Genomic DNA, 20415 nt, shown 5'->3' with positions numbered 1-20415 from the left:
CTAATGTATGTGCCAGACCTATTTTATAGAAGCCAAGGGGCAGCCTCCAAGTCTCCGGCTCCCAGAAGTCTTCTTTATGGAAGAAGCATCTCCATAAATCTCTCAATGCTTTATGCCAAGTTAGAATTTCTCTTGGGAATTTCTGAGTTTGTGTAAGAGTTTCCTTTAAAGGCAATTGATGAACTATAGATGTCAGGCAGGTTTTCATTTTCTGTGTGCTTTTTATTTCATCTAGAACCAACAGTGGCCTTTAGAATTGGATTCTTTTCAGAGACTCGCTATAGAAAAGTTCAAAAGCTCCAGGTTGGAGGAGCTCAGGGTTCATCTGAGTGTCAGAAATGACCAATTCCGGCTGGGCGCAGTGGTTCACACCTGTAATCCCAGCCCTATGAGAGGCTGAGGCAGGCAGATCACTTGAAGTCAGGAGTTTGAGAACAGCCTGGCCAACATGGTAAAACCCCTGTCTCTACTAAAAATACAAAAAAAAAAAAATTTTTCTGGGCATGGTGGCACGTGCCAGTAATCCCAGCTGCTTGGGAGACTGAGGAAGGAATATCCCTTGAGCCTGGGAGGTGGAGGTTGTAGTGAGCCAAGGTCACACGCCATTGGATTCCAGCCTGGGCAACAGAGTGAGACTCCATCTCAAAAAAGAAAAGAAAAGAAAAGACCAATTTCATCAGTACTGCTCTGTTAGAAAAAGATTGGGTAGTTCTTCGGTTGTGTAAGACTGTCCTATGTACTGGAGGACATTTGCACTTCTAGCCTCATCCAGAAAATGCCAGGAGCATTCACCCCAGGCACTGTAACAGCCAGAGGTGCCTGTGGCCAATACTCCAAGCCCTCCTGGTTAAAAGCACCAGCAAGGCTATCTCTGAAAAAAGGTGAACTGGGGCAAACACCACTGAATTTCACAATCAGTGAGGGGTCAGTCTAGATGGGCACCCTCTTCCCACTGTAAGCTGCTTCCTAGTCTTGTTGCCTTTGATGATCTTTGCCTTCAAGTTGGGTGTGATACAACATTTGTTTTCATCTCTGATTCCTGCCGTATAAAAATGGGGGCAATGGGAAGCAGAAAGGAAATACTGAAATTTTCCCTCGGCTTATAGCCTTCCAATAAGGATACTGTTCTATGGAATGACTTTCAACTTTTTATCCAGTTAATGATCAGGAGAGTTTACTAGATGTAAGTTCCCAAGCCCAGCAAGCAGAGTATGGGATAAGAGATGGAAACAGGGACAGAAATAAATGGATCTACCAGGACCCAGACATTGGGGTGCAACTAGTGGGTCTTCTCCACCTTTACAATGCATCAGTTCTAACTTGCTTGCAGATTCCTTAGTACTACTCATCTGCCCTACAAGGCATAGTGGGTTTTCTCTGATTTCTAGAAATGTCAGCATTCTCTGCAAGGTGAACGGCCAGAGTTGGGTTCTTCTAGTCGGGTGGGGATTATATGACTCTCTGGGCCGTGGAAGAGCATGACTGTCTATCAGGAACCTTCCAGATAGGCTGTCAGATGAATCAGCATCTGTTCATGCCCTGCCTTGCTTCTCTTGGGCAGGACTGCATCACATGCCAACGCCCAGGCTTACAGGCCAACTATTCCCACCCTGCATCCCGCCCGCCCCACTTGCTGGGGAGTGCTCTCCACAGCTCTCAGTGCATCCTGTTTGTTTAGACCCCTTTGTCTTCCACTGGCACAACTGAGAGAGAGGATTCCTCCATGTCCCTTTGCTTTTGGCTTTGAAATCAGATCCTGGCACACCTGATTACACTCAATAGCTGGAAGTGGTAAGGATGTCTGATGGCAAAGAGCTCTTGTTTTAAGCTCTGCATGCCAGGAAGGCAGGGGGCTGGGTCTCCTTCTCTGGGCTACACTGGACGGGGCAGGATGCTCTGGCAGAGGAAGCAAACAGTGTTAACTAAAGGGAAATGCGCTTGAAAAGGAACTTGGAGCACAGGCAGTCAAGCCGTGTAGAAGCGGTAACTGAGGACAGCTGTGGAGCTGAGACCCCTTCCTCTCTGCTCATAAGCCCCTAGATGGGAAACTTTCAGTTCCGCCCAAGGGAACCAGGAGGGTCAAACCTGTCTGTCTTGCCTTTTCTGTAGAAGTGTCAGCTCTGAGGCCTCAACTAGCTGGAATAAATAGTGACTTACCTCTGACCACAGTGAAAAACCCATAAAGCATTTGGACACTAAGGGCAGCCCCTGTGTTCTCAAGGGACCCTCAGCCTCAGACACTGCCTCCTTTCAAGCAAAGATGCTACCCTAATGCACAACTCCAGTGGCTTGAAGAATCATTATGAAAATTTCACACAAACAAAAAGGCACAAAGAGCATCCATGTACCCATACCCAGCTTAAGAAATGAAATGTTACTGATGCAGTTAAAGCTGCTTTTGTTCTTCTGGTCCCATCCTCCCATCCTGGCTTCCCCAGCTGCAACCACTCAGTCATTGACAAGCGGTGATGGGTGCATCCCTCTTTGGAATTACTTTAGCTTTTGGAACTTCAGTGTATTCATTGGTAAAGGGGGGCTATTGAGAAAATGAAGGAAAATGATGTATGACAAATATTTGGTGATCGTTCCTATGAAAAGAAAAAAGTCAGCAGAAAAAAATGGGTCAAATGGAAGGCCTTTCTCAGCCTGGCCCCAACTTGCCCGGACAGCCTCCCGTCTCCCCTCTGCAGCGATGTTCACCAGATATGCCACCTGTGTCCATGCCTCTGGGCTGATGTGGATGCTATGCTTACTTGCCTGCAACGCTGATCTCCTGTCACCATCTTCCTTTAACTCTGGGGTCCACTGTCCCCAACTCTGACAGGGCCTAGAGGCAGTGACTCCTGGGTGCTACCATGGTCTGATACCTCTGTCTGAGCACCTGCCATATGGTTGTGATGTTCCTGGTGTGTCTGCATTGCTTTTTCACTGAGGTGCTTATGCAGCAAGGTAGGGGCAGGGTCTTCTCCAGCCAGTGGCCTGGCCCATTGCCTGCTGGCACATGGCAGGACCATATGCAGTGAATGAACGAATTCCATTCAGAACATTTGTGATCCATGGAAGGAGATAAAAATATCAACATAAACAGGAGTTCAGAAGAAGTTGATTTCCACCATCATGAATGACTTCAAGGGTTCAAGTGCACGAGTGAATGACAGTTCCATCAACAGACTGTAACTTTCCACCCTAGTTAACGTAGGATGTCTCCATGTCCTCAGTTCTCCCTATGGGCATTTTTCTCTTTGAAGTTCCAAATCTTCTTGTTCTGGAAACACAAAATTACAAGTTCTGTCTCAACTGTTCAAATGAGGTTGGAACAAATAGAATGGGGGCATGAATATTTTTCCCCCGATAACTTCAATAAACAGCAGTTTTAGCCTCAGTGGGTTTTATGCAAGCCTTGAACATCTTTTTCTAGGTATCGTGACACTTGTGTTCTTTTTCTTCTTGCAGCCTGTGGAAATTCCTAGAGACAGAAAAATGTGCAAACCTGTTCATCTTGCTGAGAAAAATCCGCTTTACCGCCACAGAGCAAAATGTTGGGAAACAGTCTGGTGGTGAAGGTGTTCTCACCCACACCCATTGTTCTTTGCTAAACGTTTGTTTGCTACGTGTAGACTCAGCTTTAGTCATGGAATTTTAGAGGATGTGTCTCAGAAGTGGGATCAAGACAAGCCCAACAGTAATCTGCACCATACGCTGATCTGAAACCATGGCACCAACAATGGGCACACAGGTCTAACCAGGAAGGGAACAGGAAATGGGAACGAGAGCCGGGGTTGGGTTGTGTGTGTGGAACACACAGGTATGTTTTTTTTTAACTCCCTCTTTTTAAAACATTTCATTTTTGTGGAGGTGAAATTTATATAAGACGAAATTAACCACTTTTAAGGAAACAATTCCATGGCAAGTAGATTTCATCATGATGTGCAACCAGCAGCTCTGTCTAGTCACAAATGTTTTCATCACCCCAAAAGCAAGACCCATAACCATGACGCAAATGTTCCCCATTTCCCCCTCCTCCCAGCTCCTGAAAACCTGCCAATCTGCCTTGTCACTGGATTTACCTATTCTGGATATTTCATATAAATGGAATCATATAGTATGTGACCTTTTGTGTCTGGCCTCTTTCACTAGTATGTTTTCAAGGCTCCTCCATGTTGTAGCATGCATTCTGTTTTATGGCGGAATAATATTCCACCATCAGGATATACTGCATTTTATTCATTCATCCATCAGTGGTCATTTGGGCTGTTCCACCCTTCAACTATTGTGAATATTGTGCTGCTATGAACTTGTGTACACACGTATTTATTTGAATACTTGTTTTCAATGTTTTTAGGTATGTACCTAGGAGCAGATTTACTAGTCATATGGTGATTCTGTGTTTAACTTTTTGAAGAACTGCAATGCTATTCTCCACAAGGCTGAACCATTTTGTATTTCCATCAGCAATGTATGAGCACAGGTGAGATTTTTGGGGAGTCACGTTTTAAAGTGGCACAAGACCCTTCTAAGAGGGCTGTGTTCCATGCACACAAAACTCATAGTCTCCATGTGAAGACACAAATTTTGTACAAACCTGCAGGCAGAGAAAGGGGAGAAAATGGAGCCCTCAGCATATAAGTTGAAGGATGGTTCAGAGAGCAGTGGACATCACCCATCACCTTGCTGCGCTCTCCATGGCTAAGCAAGAGGCAGACCGGAATTCCACTGGCTACTTTGTCTTGTTTTCACTTCTTTCCAGTTAGTCCCCACTACTGTACCCTTTCCACAGGACTGTAGGGTTATGGTGACTTTCCCAACCCTAGCCAGGTTCCAGTGGTGAGGGACTCTGTGAATATGTGATCTAGTGTTAGAATCCCAGATTTGTGTTCAGAATCCCAGACTGAACTCTACACATGCTACTCGTCAACATCTGTGAGCCAGAAATAGGAGGAACACCTTTAAAAAGAAACCTACAAACACAAAGTTATTCATAGACGCTGTTGAGGGGTAAAGCAGGGCCACTACCTGAGCCCCATGCAATTAGACTCATCACAGGGAAAGGGCATAACACTGGCTTTTTTCTTAAAACCACCTGGAAGAAGCTGAGCCCTATACTAAATTTATATATTAGTATGATTTGATTGGAAGGACAAAAAACACACTGTATTAGGATCTGTCTTCCCTTGCAGTCTGGTAGTATAACTGTCAGCAATTTTGGAGGAAAGCCCTTCCTGACAGGGGACTGGGAACCCCTGGGAAATGTCTTTCCTATTAGATATGGATCTTTATGGTTGAATAAGGGGCTGAAGGAGGAAACAGACAACAGGGGTCAGAGAGCAAGGCCAGGGGAGGCCTTTGAGACAAGACAGGAGTTGTGCCCCCTTTTCAGTGAGTCTGGGGCCTCTGGAGGTTGACAAGAAGAGGAGAAGGTGAAGGGTTTGAGCCCTGAGAGAATGAATGCTTCCTGTGGGACTTTGCCAGAAGGGAGCTCATCACACGTGAGTTTTTGCACTCATAAGCCTAAGGGGCACAATGGGCTTTGAAATCCCAACATCTCCAGCTGAGAACAGGAAGCCCTGGGACTCAGCTTGAATTTGAGTCCTCCATTGGATGTAGTGGGTGCCTGCTTTTCACTAAGTGGAAAGAACTTGTTTTCACTTGCTGCCAATGAGTAAAAACTGAAGAGCTAGATTTTTCTTTTCTTTGAAGGTGTTAGTTCATAACCCCTCCTTGAGACTAAGCAGAGAACCAGTGATACTACCATGGAGAGGAGTGGGCCCCTCACCAGCCCCAGGTCATAATCAAACGAGCTATTTTGCAGGATTAGTGGATGCAGTAGGTTGAATAGTGGCTCCCAAAAATCTATGTCCATGCCCCAACACCCAGAATGTGTAAATGTGGCCTTATTTGTATGAAGGGCCTTTGCAGAATTAATTAAGGATATTGAGATAAGATCATCCTGGACTACCCAGGTTGGCCCTAAATCTAATGACAAGGGTCCTGGAGAGACACGGAGGGGGAAAGACCCAAAGAGGAGGAGGCAGTGTGACCATGGAGAGGCAGAGACTGGAGTTAAGCAGCCCCAAGCCCAGGAACACCTGGAGTCACCGGAAACTGGAAGAGGCGAGGAAGAAGTCTCCCCGAGAGCCTTCATAGGGAGCATGGCCCTGCAGACATCTTGATGTGGGGCTTCTGGCCACTAGGACTGTAGAGAATAAATGTCTGTCGTTTTAGGCCACTCTGTTTATGACAGATTGTTGCTGCAGCCCTAGAAAACTAATGCAGTGAGGCTGCCCAGCGAGATGAAATGACTGGAGAGAGAAAATCTGGTCATCTAGAAAACAGAATTCATCCCCTGGATTTGCTGCCAGGGTCTGAGGTGAGCTAAACATTGTACTGCGGAGCCTCTTTCCTCTTGCATTCCTCATGCGTTAACTGCTCATGGCAGAGATCGGGGCTCACGGTTTGACACTACTCAGGACCAAGGAAGTTCGATCAGATCCTCACATCTATTTGATATGGTGGCAATAATAATGAGCACATTCTATAGAATGTTTAACATGTGCTAGGTATGTCACATGTATTATATCATTTAATCCTCTAAACAATCTGATGTGGTTGCTATACTCATCGCCCTCTTACAGATGAGGAGGAAACTGAGGCTCTAGGAGATCATGTAATCTGCTCAAGGTCATTTGGCAAATGCTACTGGAACCAGACCTTGACCCCAGGTTTGCCTGTGCTTGATCCACACTATTACAAAAGGTTCTAGCCCCACAGAGATGGTCAGGCCAGCATCCTGTAGCACTCAACTGCTGGATGAGAAAGGATGTATTTATTTATGTATGCATTTTACTAGCAGCACTGGCATTAGCGTTTCTTTTTGTCAGTGAGGGTTGGAGTTACGGGGTCGATTGAGGTGAAGGTTGCTGAGGTGACCTGGTGGATCCTGCTAACAGCAGATGGATGTCAAAACATTTGCATTCAGGGGGAGATAAAGTCAAAACTGGGGCCAATCAACTTTCTCTCAGCACCAAGGCTCTGAGGTCCTTTCTTGGCTCTCAGCCCTTGGGAGCTTTTTCCCTTGGGAAAAGAGAACCCCCTACCACATGATCTCTCTGGTATGAGAAGCTGACAGTCCACTGCTAAGCTTTCCCCGCATTGCCACAAATAAAGGGCACCTCCCAACACAACTCCCTCTCCTGCTGGAATGGGAAGAGAGGACACCGGCTGTTAAGAAAACTCTCATGAGCGCCTGTCCTGGGGCAAACTCACAGTTTCTGGAGTCTCCTCTTACAGGGCTAAACCCAGGTGGGCTCTGACTGTTTAGGGTCCCTGTGCCTCTCACAGTCATGTTTTCAGATTTTTGGGAGATCTGGGTTGGTCTCCCTTTTGCCATGGTTCACCCTGGGGTGTGGCCAACATGGCAGCGTCTCCTCTGCCCTCCCAGATTCCAGGTTGGAGGGAGTTCAGCTTCGGGGAGACAGTCCACAGGCCTGCAGATTTCCTCCCATGCAGACCTCAGTGCAAGATAAAGTCAGGCAAGGCTCTGCCACAGCACAACAGCATAATAAATCCCCCTCTGGCTCCTCCCAGACTTATTGTTCTATTGAAGTTGTTTTGAGTATGATCAAAAGGAAGGAAGAGACTGTGCTATCAGACCGAGGAAGAAGGATGCTCTCCTGACCGCTCCTGTTGCCCTTGGCCACCCTTATTTTAAATATGAGGAAACCAAAGGGCAACATGCAGCCTAACCCCATCCACATCATGGGGAGCGACGCACCGAGGCCCAGGCCCCGTGAACCTTTGGCGAGGCAGCAGCCCCTGCACAAACTCGCCAATGGCTACTTTGGATGTGCAGCCCTGTCCTTTTACACACATCGTGGAGGCTGGAAGGCCCACGCACAGAGTCAGCGGCACTTTGGGGCCAGAGCCAGAAGTAGGCCCTGGAGCAACTGAGGTTGCTGTTGTTAGCCCCTTGGCCTGAGAACTAAGGCTGTCAGGCCACAACTGTTGGAAATAATGGGCCAGACCAGGAACTCCCCAAGCTCAGCTGGCCGGGTGCCCACTTCTGAAGACAGTCAATGGCTCAAGTTCTTGGGAAATGTCAACATCAGGGCTTTTGGGCTTGCCTATGTCCAGTCCAGGTTCGGGCACAGGCATAGGGTGATGTGTGACATCGGCCATCACGGCTGGATTCCTGCAAGGAACTAGAGCAGAAAGCACTGGGCTGCCCCAGGCTTCAAAGGTAGAAAGGGCGGAGCCGAACGTTCCTCTTCACAGACTTGCGGGCTCACGCAGCTCTCTGCCCTCACGGAGAGACATCTGCCCTGCTCAATGCCCAGTCTCTGATTCGCCAGGTGCCTGGCTGCTGCAGCCTGGTCACCTTTGTTTGGGCTGGAAGGCCATGTCTGAGCCATCAAAGGAGCCTCCATGGGAGAGTACGTCAATGTGCTTCCTCAACCAGAAAGGTGGTTTGAGTTTGGCCAAAGCAGCCCAACCAAATAAGCAAAAGCCTGTCAATGGGAAGATGTGGGCTGCTGGGAGATCAGACAACAAAATGAGAGCCATTATCAGTCTCATCCCAGCCTGAAGGAGGGAGGGCCTTTGAAGCCACAGACAGGCTGAACAGAACTTTCCACCTGAGAGACGCTGGAGATGGGAGGTCAGGCTGCACGCAGCCCCCACGAAAACTGATCAAAGCCTACTGCAGAAGGGAGGGGTCGCACAGCTGCAAATCCAGCTACCCCCCCGGGCTGCCCGGGACTTTCTGAAGGCAAGAGGGCTGCCTTTGCAGGGCCCTGTGGGAAAACCCAGCACAGATGCACATTGCAGCCAAACCCCTGAGCACTGCTGGGAGAGGGAAAAATAAACCCCTCAATAGTCCTGAAAAGAAAAGGGAGGGAATCAAAGCACACAAAAAATGCAAAGACCACCCACCTGATGAGCGCCTACCTTTCGGAAACAAATAACTCCTGACTTCCAAGGCTCACTTCTAAAAGAACAAACGGACTGAACACTCTGCCTCAAAGCTCCGTGCACCAGGGGATTTGTGGGAAGCCGTGGCCCCTTCTAAGCATCGGAAGCTTAATTTAAAGTGTGTTTGGCCTCTGCGGTGCCTATTCAAGGGCCCCTTTGCATCCGCTCTCCTCCCTGGGAACCCGGGAGACAAGAATCCTCATTTAGAAAAGGAGAGGATCCCGTATGGACTCCTTTATCATGGTTCTCTCTGACAGGACAGCCGTATCTGCCAGGGAACATTCTGGGGGGCATCTTTCAGGCTAGATCCAGGGTGAGGTGGGCCCCTGCGATGGCACCTTGGAAGGCAGTGTTGGTTCTGCCTGGACGGGTCCCTCTGGGACAGCCTCAGCCCACCCTGCCTGGGCTCACCTCTCCTCCCTGTGGCCTGAAGCCTCCTTTGGAGGACTGACACTTCATGGACCCTGCAGTTTAGAGACAGACAGCAAAACCACTTCCACTGCACTGCTCACTGTCTCAAAAGAATAGGAAAGCTCTTCTCTCCTCCTTGGGAATGGGTTTGGAGGGAGGGTGGAGGACGTAATGATGGGGAGGCTTTGCAGGTACTTTGGTGGAGGAGGGTGTGTATGAAGGAGATGGGTCGCCCAGAGCACAGGGGAAATTGACATGAGAACATTTCAGAACCACTGGTTTAACCGGCTAACATTCTTTCCAAAATGATGGACAAGTCTTTAGAAGTAGACAGAGGGCCTCAGGGAGGAGAAACATTGCCGAGAAAGAGGCATCTCTCTTCCCCCTCCTCCAGAGGCTGATGCTAGAGAGAAGGCGGCAAGGCCTCACTGAGCGCCTACCCACCACTCAATAGATTTCTATCTCTTTATTACTTTACCCTAGGAGATGAATGGGGTTATCTCCATTTTACAGTTGACAAACAGAGATTCAGAGAGGTGACTGAGCCTCTTCCTATGGAAGTGGACCCATATGGAAGTGTTGAGCTGGAATTCAACCCTCAGGCAGCCTGGCTCCAAAGTTCACAACCTTTCCTACTCATTTCAGCCCTTCCCTGCCTCTCAGGGCTGAGAAGATGTTAGTAGATGTTCCATAAACGTTTATTAAATTGAACTGAACTCAGCAGCTGAACACACGCAGGCCTCTTCCACCCTGACCAAGAGGAATCCTTTGAGGGTCTGGGATATGGAAAGAAATTCTCAAAGATGCTAAATAAAATCATGCTCTGAGGTACAAGGAGACCTTTTTTTTTTTTGAAATTAATAGCTAATAAAGTTTATTCAGACCCCAAAAAGGAAAAACAGAAAGGAATTGGAACCATTTTAAAAACAGAGTCGGTAGATAATAAAACTTCATGGTGGTGGTGTTATCTTTCATCAGGAAGCACAAAGTCTTCACAGGCTTTAATTATATCTTCATCCCCACGGTCCCTTCTGAAGTTGGTAGATGCACGTTAATAGCACCTTTCATTTTAGGTATGGACACATTCCAGTACCAAAAGCTTCAGGAGTTCTCCCCAAGGCAAGCAGGGTACAGAGCTGGATCTGGAGCAATGACTCCTTCTCCAAGCCAGCATTCCATGCTACCTCCAGTTGTACTTCTTGACTCCGCAGCTGAAACCAAGGACTTCATTGAGATATTTGGGGATAGGGGGATCTGAAGGTCCAGGAAAGAAGGTAGGCAAAACCAAGGAATTAGGTCTCCATTTTGGCCGGCACACCATATAAATCCCCGCTTTGTTCACCCATCTGCACATTCTTTAATTTAGGCATGTGTTCATTTGTGTACATCAGTGAGTTTGCTCACAGTCACAAGGGTGCCGAAGGCTGAGCTTGGCCACTCACTTTAGGTAAGGCCACACCAATTGGTGCCTCCGATCATGAAGGGTGGAGAAAGGCATCTGGGCTGGGCCCATTGTGACTCTCAGGAGGGAAACTCTCCCAGTGGACTCTGGGGCCGGGATGTGGAGGCTCAGACAGCTAGAGATGGGAAAGGGAACTTAAATTGCAAAGGAGTAATCTTTTGTTTTGCTAGTTCGTTTTCAATCATTTCCCAGCCTAAAAAAGAATTAATAGTAATAATAGCATATGGCTTTTTAATGGCTCTCCATCGCCAAATACTATTTAAGCACAAATTTCTTCACTAGACACTGGCGCTCAGTCTCCACACTTGGAGGTGTGGCTCCATCTGGGACTCCAGTCTCATTTCTTATTCTTAATTTCTGTACAGTTATGCCCAATTTTTGAACTGCGGACCTGCAAGAGAACAGGGAGTTTCAGCAAGGGGTCCATAACTGTGAATGCCACGCCAAACATGGGCAGCAGCTGAAATCAACAGTATATAAAACTCAGGCTAATTTGAAAGGCTGTCAAACTTCTAGCAGCTCCTTGTCATTATGTGTTTTCCTGGATACAAAGTTTGACAACTGTTAAAAGAAAAGGCCTGCATTGTGATCACGGTTTTCAACCTGGGATCCAAGGACCCCCTCAGAGAGTCCCTGAAGTATAGATGGGGGAGCACGAGGATGGATCAGGAGCAGATGGTGACACCCCATCCCCGCACACACACAACTAACTTCTCCCTGTAACCAGAGAGACTGTTTGGATCAACTCTGTACACTGGGCTTTCTAGTAAGATTTTATTTGAAGAAAGGACCAGGGAGGTGAGTGGGATCGAATTTGCAAGCGATAGCTGCAGACTAACTACATGTATTTCTAGCCAGTCCCTTGCTACAGTTCTGTGAGGCACAATGAGAAATCTGTCACACACCACAGTTCCCTCATAGTGTACACCGCCCCGGGGTGTACACTATGAGGGAACTGTGGTGTGTGAGTGATGCAACAGAGACATTCTCTCTGTCCAGATCCACATGGTAAGAACCCTGGGTTTGTTAATGTCTTAGATGCATTAAGTCCCATCTGGCTCTTAGAAATAGCAAATGAGCTTGCAGATTAGCCAATCTTACTGTCAATGCAAAGGCAGTGTCCACTTTGCATATGTACTGCTAAGGGAATCATTAGAACATTCACTGCTGTTGAGGGTCGGGTGGGGACTTCTTTATATACCAGCTTTTCTTGTGGGCCAAAATTCCTAGAGAAATAGTGGCCACTTGGGGCCCATTTTTATCTCCTTCAGTTTCTGCCCAAATTTGTCTTTGCTTATGTAGCTGGGGCTTCCCACGCAGGCTCTCGGGACACAGTTTGTCCTCAAGCAGGCTGGGCCTAGAACAGCTGTAGTAATAAGAGGTGACAAAGCAGAACTTTGAGACAACTTGCACAGATTCTTTAGCTGAGCCTCCGTTCTCCCAGCCAGGTTTCAGACAGGGTGACACAGAAAGAAGGCTCCGAACAATCCCGAACAGTGCCCATTAGCGGGTGAAGCTCAGGCAGGAGATGGGAAGGGATGCCTTTATCTCTGCTTTCCACCCTGCCGCCCATACCTCACTCTCAAAAGCCACCTTCCCAGCACTCAGACTTGAGGTAAATGCTACAAAATGGGGTGGAAACCTCTCATGACCTCCTCTCTGTTGCATGAATGCCTGTTAGAAGCAAAGGAAAACAATAGCAAACAGACCCAGGCCTGTCACAGCTGTGCTGGGCCCAGCTGGAATGTGGCTGTGTGTGCGCGGGCATGTGTGCGTGCACGCCGGTGCACACATGGGAATATAAACATCCTTGGCTCCCCAGCTCCTGTGTGCTGGACTGTGCTGAGCAGGCACAAGATCTGCGCGGATCCAAGGTGGGGAGGGACAGCCCCAGCACACCTAGGTGCTCTTGTTTATATATCGAAATGTGGGTGGGCAGACAAAAGAGAAGGTTTGGGAACGGCCGTGTCCCCATGTATGTATGGGCAAATCTCACTGCTGATATGTCTTGGGGGAAATTGAGGGAAATTTTGTGCTTGGGTATGTGTGCATGCCTGGCAGGTGCCCACACTCCAGTGTGCAGAGGAGGAAGCCGAAAGAAAGTTTCGAGATTCTGTGAACAATCTCAGTTAGAAAAAAATCTGGCAACTCCCCATACCACAGGTGGGTACACATTCAGTGCTTGTGAAGTTCATTTCCTGTGCTAGTTTACCAGGCCTTGTTTATACAGGACACAAAATGTGATTGGTAGCAAAAGCTCCAGGTCTCCGGGGTGAGTTGAGGGCGAGTGCGTTTGCAGAGGGGCTGGGGAAGGAGTGTGGGCATCACGCCCAGGTGCCCGTGAAGTACAAATGAAATCAATTTTCAACATTAATCCATAATTCTGCCAATATATGTTCAGAGGGGAGACAAAGCAGAGCTCTGATTTTGGAATGACGCCTTCCTTCATTGCTGCAGTGCCGTTTCAGCACCTAATCTGCACGGGCCAGTGGCAGCTCGGGTGCCCTTGTGTGTGTTCATGGGTTTGAAATGCATCTAGCTGGCTCTGCTTTAAGCTTTAGTTTGTGAGCCCAGCCCCAGGAAGTGTTTATGAGCTTTTGCTCTTAGCTTTATTCTGACTCAGCTTTGTTTGGTAGCGCAGAAGGGTAGAGTTTGACATAAATCCTCTGTTCTTTGTGTGAGGGCTTCAGATTGCAGAGGGTCCTAGGAGTGGCATTCTGTAGGAAAGTTGAGGAGTTTGACCCAAACTCGTGATTACACACCTGCAAGTGAAAATTCTGCACACCTCGATATGGGAAGAAACTGCGCTCTCTAAACAAACTCCTGGGCACGTGACTGCCTCAGAGTCTCCTTGCCAGTTTGTTCATCCAAATGGTGAGCAGCTCACAATAGACACTCAGTGACTGCTAATTCACCGTGGTATGTTTCATTCCACTGCATTACAAAGTGCCAGCGTCACTCCTCAGCATAGCTCGGGACCTTGTCCAGTCAGCTGTCCTGAACACCCACTTTGGTCCACGGTTCACATTTGTGGGATAGTTATGAGCCTCTGCCCTTCTTCCAGTCTTGACTTAAGGAAGCAATGGCAAAATCTCCTGGCTGTTGGGTTCCATGGAATAGAAAGCCTGAATCCACCTGGAAACCAAATCTAGACAAAATAGAGCTTTGAGGTTTACACCCGCAACCCTGTGCTGTCAGAAGCAGAGGGTACCAGGGGATGCACTGGAGGCTCCCTGGGAGGCAGAAGCCAGAGGTGCTGTGCCATGTTCTCCATCTGGCCAAGGGCTTAACGCTGCTGAAGACTATTTCTGAGCAGAGTCCCCATGATGAGGGGACCCAAAGATGCTGATGGGGTCGTTTCCCAGGCTTTGCCTTGGTCCAGTGCAGGGCTTCAGTTGCTGAGGGTGATGGCAGTTTGCTTTATACTTGGTCCCTGCTCAGTTGGAGTCCTCTGCTACCCTCTGGCAATTCAAAACCTCTAGTCATTTGGAGACCTCTGAACAAAGCAAAACTCTAAAAACTGGGACCCATGGCTCCTCGATGAATTCTGAAACCGTGTTGAGGTACTGCCTAAAATTCAAGGAGAAGCTTACCAAGGAAAGGGGATTTCAGGGCAGCAATGGAAATAGAGACAGTGAGGTACAGGCCACTTGCTATCCCTTATAGGAACTTTCAGCTCCTGTTAGCCAGAGACCTTTTCAGAGTCAACATTCTGTGTAAGCCAGCACGGCACGCTGCTGGTCTGCGATTCTGTTCAAGGCCCAGACATAACCAGCCTTCAGGGGGGTTCCAGACCACTGAGATCGCAGCCTGGGGTGACATCCTACCTTGGCTGGAAAGGTCTCCACCCCAGGCCTGGTCCTCCAGGAAATGGTTCCCGTGGGGAGAGCTCCTACTGCTTCAAGACAGCAGCTTCCTTGGTGTCATCAGTTTACCTGCCAGTCTCGTCCTTCGGAGGGTACCAGTTTCTCTGGCTTCCCTGCCTGTCCCCAGAATGACCCCAAAGTTTATTTAGCCCCTGAAAGCCTTGGAAGTGAGGGTGCCTGCTTACTAGTGAATAGCATTTGCATTGGAGGTTCTTCACCCAGGGTTCTCTACAAAGGGTTGGCTTTTAGGGAAGGGCAAGGTGACCCTGCTTTGTCTTCCTGAAGCACCACATGTGCCTCTATATCACTGTGCCTGTCATGCAGTCATCATCCTCTCCTTCCTTGTCTCGGCCCCACTAGCCTAGAAGCGCCTGAAAGGCAAGAGCTGTCTTAGAGGCACACTGGGAGAAGAGGGGGCCCCGGGTCCTGATTGAGTGGAGGCCTGCCTAGGGCCAGATGGCCTGGGCTTCACTAGCCACTGGGTCTGGATAAAGGGGGTTTTCAAGGGGTGAGTGTAGTCCGGCTTATCTGATTCTCATCCCTACTTCCTGATAGTACTGTTTTTCACCTTGGAAGTGAAGACACACTTCCCTGAGCCCCTCACTCGGTTGTCAAGTGGCTGTGTGGCACACGTAAGGGAGCCTTGCTATGTTAAAGCTCCCCAGCTCCCTTCATTACATCCCATGGACAAAGGACCATGCCATGACTCAGAGGCCCAGCTCTTTCTAACTATGCTGTTCCGTGAGAGAACTTTAGTGAGTTGCTTTATCTCAGTGACTCTGTTTCTTCATCTGTGAAATGGGAGTGTAGGGCTGTCAGGGCCAGTACTTGGAAGCTTAGCTGAGTGGCATGGTGTGGGCCTTCCGTTCTATTGTCATTGCTCAAATAAGCATGAAGATACTTTCCTGAAGAGGGATGTTTGGAAGGAAGGAACCAAGACTTTGGTATGGGGTGGGCATGGAGTAAATCCTAAATCTGTCACTTGTTAACAGGCTTGTAAGTCGAATTCCTGCCTAGTAAGATTTCAGATAGTTCTCTAGCCCAGGAGTCAGCAAACATTTACTGAAAAGGGGCAGATAGTGACTATTTTTGGCTTTACAGGCCACAGGGTCTCTACCACAACTGCAAGGCAGCCACAGACAATACGTAAACAAATGCACATGGCCCTGTTCCAGGAAGACTTTATTTACATCAGGCTGCAGGCTGGATTTGACCAGTTCAGCCATGGTTTGCCTCCCCCTGCTTTAGCTTGTGAGGGGTGCCCCACAAGCACTCGGGAAATTAATTTGTTGAACATAGGTGAGTAGAGGCCTCTGCCAGTCCAGATCTTCAATTTTAACTCTGTTTATACAGAGCCAGATTCTGTGTTCTTGCCACTGAGTCACAGCTGCAAGACCCTCACCTCCCCTTAGCCCTCCTCCCCCAGCTTTGAGTGATCCCAGGCTCCTTCAAGCCCGCTGCTGAGTGGGGAGCAGTTTCTGTGCCTTCCAGGATCTTCCGCCTCCCCCACCCTGCACTCCCCACCCAGGTCCTTTCCCTCCATCCTGAGTTTGTGGGACACACAATTTGTAATCTCCTTAAAACTAAAGAAGTGAAGTCTCTGATTCATGTAGATTAAAATCAGCTGCAACCTATTAATGGCCCAGGGCCCAAGACAGATTTTAGGAAACAAAAACACTGGACCAAATTAGACTGAGCCGGCCTCTGTCTCCAGGGAAGGGAGGTAAAGTAGGAGGCTGGGGGCGGGGGAGTGGCCATGTGGTTTTCATTACTTTGGATTCTCTTCCTGAAGCAAAGTCACCCAACACAAAGTGTGTGTAGCGCCAAGGCAGCGGCCAGCTCTGGAGCCCGGCTCTCCCTGGTAGAAGCCCTGGGTCCTGTTGGGGGGCTAGGGCTGGTTGTGTGTCTGTAATTAACAGGTTTCAAAGTGGTTATTTAGGAAAAGAGAATTTCAGTGGCGCGTTAAAATCCTTTCATCAGCCATCAGCTGGCGTCCGGAGGCCTTCAGCAAGGCCTGAGCCACTTAAAGCTTCTGAGAGCTTTAAATTCCCAGGGTCTTGTTTTGAGAATGTGGAGGCTTTTGCCATGGTTTTATTGGACTGATGGTTGCCATGATTTTCATTATGTTGTTTGGTTCCTGGGATCATAAAAATGTTTGTCCCTTCCTAGAGTACCTAGGATCATTAAAAAGAAAAGGAAAAAAATGCCCCTGTGTTTGTAGCCGCTACGTCACATACAAACCATGGCTTCCTTGTTGGAGAGGGGCCAGCTCCGGTTCTGGGCTGGGGAAAATCATAAAGCTGCAAGGGACAGGACAAGCAGCCACACCCAGTCCCCACCTCTCGCCCATCCGAGGACACTGAGGCCCAGAGAGATGCTCATCTAAAGCCGGTCTGGAATCCTGGTCCCACTCTCGGTCAGATGCTCTTTCTCTTCCTGGTGAGTCGAGGCTGTGAGTAGAGTTGGGAAAGGGAAAGGAGTCTGAATTCTGCTGGAGTAGTGCTTTGGGACTACTAGGAGTGGAAGAAGTGGTCAGATTTCCAGACAGCATAAAGTGAAATGTGAAGTAGATAGGAATGATCCGGGCCTGCATGGGCATTCCCTTGGCCTACTGGACGGAGCGCTCCTCTGAGGCTGGAAGGGCTGCCCTGAGACCCCAGGAGGAGGAGACGGGTTACTGGAGCCTTCACTTGGCACCCACAGCCCTGAGCCCTGGAAAGAAGGGAAACAGGTATCAAATCCCACAAGCCACAGAGATGATTTCTCACCACTTTGAATAGGAAACCTCTGAAATCTGGTCAAGCTCCCAGAATCACCATAGGGGGTGACAGGAATTTTGGTTAAGCCCGTATTATCTGATAAATGACACACCAACCTGGTGTTACTTCCTATTTTGATGATGGCTGCCTTCCAGAACCTTCTTTATGGAAGACATGAAAAATATTCTGAGAGAATTGCTATTAAATAACCTCTGGTTCTTAAAAACAAGGCCAGACCAGCAGGCCTTGCTCTCAGCAGGACACATGTAAGAACTAGTCTACAATAAAGAAGCTCTGAAGGTGTGTTCAGAGAATTAAAGAGTGTCAGAGCTGGGAGGGAAATTGGAGTTCAGCTAGGCCAGGCTTTCATTTTACAGATAGGGAAACTGAGGCCTCAGGGCTTATCCAAAGTGATCTAGCAGGCATAGGGAGTCCAGGATTTGCTTGACTATCCCATTCTTCATGAGACCACTGTTCCCCTTTTGGGTTGATACCAAAATTGGTATCAAAATTGGGTTGATATCATCATTCATTCATTCATTCATTCATTCATTCAGTTTTTACTACCTCCTATGTGTCAGATGCTTCTAGGCACTGCTAATTTTGTTTCTTTGAAGTTTTTAGTGGTGGAATAAAAGAGACACATTTCTGTCATTAAAGAAGGAAAGGACTTCCCCTCCAAAATCTAGGTTTGGGGAAAGTCTGGTGACTTTTGTGGGCCTGGAGCATCTTTGGGAAACACCTGCCCTCTTGGGTGTGCCTTTAAGATGAGTGCAAAATATCATTGTCAGGTAGAGAGGTGACTTGCAGTGACCCCTGCGCCCAATAGCCACCTGGCAGTGTGGCCCAGAGGAATCTGGAAGTGAACATCAGCAGAGATTCTCTGGATTGAAATTTGAGTGAGGGCTGGCGGGAACCCAGGCTAGCTGAAGGCTGCAGATTGCATGGGCCTCTCCGTCTGTTTCTCATCATTCTCCTCCTACAGTTTGCTTGTCAGTCCTTTGCTCTTGTTTACCTCTGTGTGGATAATTCCTCGATTATAAATCAGAGAACTTGGCACTGAGTTCTGGATTATCTGTGATCTTTAACTTTCCCAGGGCAAAAGAAATTAAACTGGCAAATCTCTTTGTTTCTCATGGTTTGGCATCCAAGTCATGGAAGTGCAGGTCTGTGTAGAGGGAGACAGCCTGAGCCTGCCTCTGCCCCCGGCCCCCACAATCTGTGCAGGCAGTCATGCATGCATGCATTCATTTATTCACTCAACAAATATTCAGTGAGCACACATGTGGCAGGCTCTATTCTAGAAACTGGAAATACAGGGTGAAAAAGGGACACTGTTCCTTCTTACCCTGTTTGCATCTTAGTATGGGTGATTGATAGTAAGCAAACAAATCAACGAACATACATACTAGTGATAAGTGCTTTGAGAAAAGTAAGCAGGGTAAGAGGTGGCAGTGAGGGGTGCACTATTTTACACATGGTGGGGTCAAGAAGACCTCTCTGAAGAGGTGACATTTGAGCAGAGATTGGATGAAGAGAGAGTAAGCAATGTTCAACCCAGAAAGATTTCAAGCAGAAGGAATAGCAAGTGCAAAGCCCTGCAACAGGGACAAGTGTGATGTGTTTGGGGAACAGTAAGGAAGCCAGGAACTGAAGTAGAGTGAACAAAGGGGACAACCGTGGTATACATGAGGTCAGAGCAGGGGGCAGGGGCCAGCATGGAAGTGGTGACTTTGGATTTTGTTCTGAGCTTCACAGGATGTCCTTGGAGGCTTTGGAGGAGAGTGATGTAGCAAAGAGGAACATTCAGAGGCTGTAGGGAGGCTCATGGAACAACAGGGGGCCAGCGTGGGTTAAGCACTGGCATTCAGACACACGGCAATGGTAGCTGTACCTCATGGGTGGTGCCTCCAGTAGGAACCTTTGAGAGCTACATGTTTTGACAGGGTGAGGCTGGGCCTGGGAGCACACCACCTCTCTACCAATTAGTGTTAAGCCCAGAAAAAGGAAATGCTACCGTTTAAATTGTAGGGTTAGAACCCGTGAGTCACAGAACCCTCAGCCAAGCAGGCCATGGTGGGCTCTGGGAAGTTACTGGGGCAGGGTCTCAGGCCCCCAGCTGGGTTGTTTGGCCACCCATGGGGGCTTCCAGACACATTCAGAAGAAGCAGGCCCAAATACGGACTCCACCTTTAGGGGATCTGGCTTAATTTTTGGCTGATTGTTTACTGTTTGGTCAGTTTCCTTCCAGGGTCTTTCACTTTGGAAAAGGCAGGTCACCTCACAGGGGAGCAGAGAGAAAAGGGGAAATGCGTGGATTTTGGGCTCAATCAGCCCCACAACGCTACCCTCACCCCATCACTTAGCTGGCTTTTGGAAAAGCTACTGAACCTCCTAGAGCTGTGCTGGTCAGTGCAGTAGCTGCCAGCCACATGTGGCTGTTTACATTTAAATCAATTTAGGTAAAATAAAATTTAAAAATCTGGTCCCTCAGTTTCATTTACTGAGGCTCAATAGCAACATGGGCTGGTGGTGACCTATTGGACAGTGAGATGAAGAAGATTTCCCTTGTGGCAGGAAGCTCTGTTGAACCGTTTCACTTCTTTAAAAGAGGAAGCAATCCATGAGAACTGAACAAGTTAACACACACAAAGCACAGGTGCTTTGCCTGTCTCATGACAGGTGCTCAGCAAAGGGTAGTCACTGTGATTGATCTTGTGAATCTCCATCCTTGCTCTGCTGCTGACTAGCTATGTGGCAAGTTATTCAAGCTCTCTGAGCCTCCATTTTCTGATATGTCAAATGGGAATAAAAAGTACTGCGGAGCACATTCCCACAACATAACATGATCCTTGTTTTTCTCAGTTCTCTCTGGACACGTGAGAACTTCCTTACCAACCCTCAGCTGATTTATCTAGACCAGGGTTCAGAAACTCCAGTCTTGCGGCAC

General features: G+C 48.2%; 1 protein-coding gene across 2 annotated transcripts in view; it reads left to right on the top strand.

The window, feature by feature from the left end:
- RAD51B (RAD51 paralog B) overlaps nt 1–20415 on the top strand; it is a 670105-nt gene that overhangs the window by 643784 nt on the left and 5906 nt on the right. Inside the window, exon 11 of one of the 2 annotated variants that reach the window (XM_032246050.1) lies at nt 3454–17145. In XM_032246050.1, coding sequence (XP_032101941.1) covers nt 3454–3470 — 17 coding nt within the window. In that variant the 3' untranslated portion in view covers nt 3471–17145. Of the gene's footprint in view, nt 1–3453; nt 17146–20415 lie in introns of those variants that run through there. The other variant, XM_032246052.1, reaches the window with a different exon arrangement.

The sequence above is a fragment of the Sapajus apella genome, unplaced genomic scaffold (genome assembly GCF_009761245.1).
Source record: "Sapajus apella isolate SASKATOON/1434 unplaced genomic scaffold, GSC_monkey_1.0 scaffold59, whole genome shotgun sequence".
Taxonomy (NCBI): domain Eukaryota; kingdom Metazoa; phylum Chordata; class Mammalia; order Primates; family Cebidae; genus Sapajus; species Sapajus apella.
The sequence above is the reverse complement of the archived record's forward strand: the minus strand, read 5'-3'. Positions and strand labels throughout refer to the sequence as shown.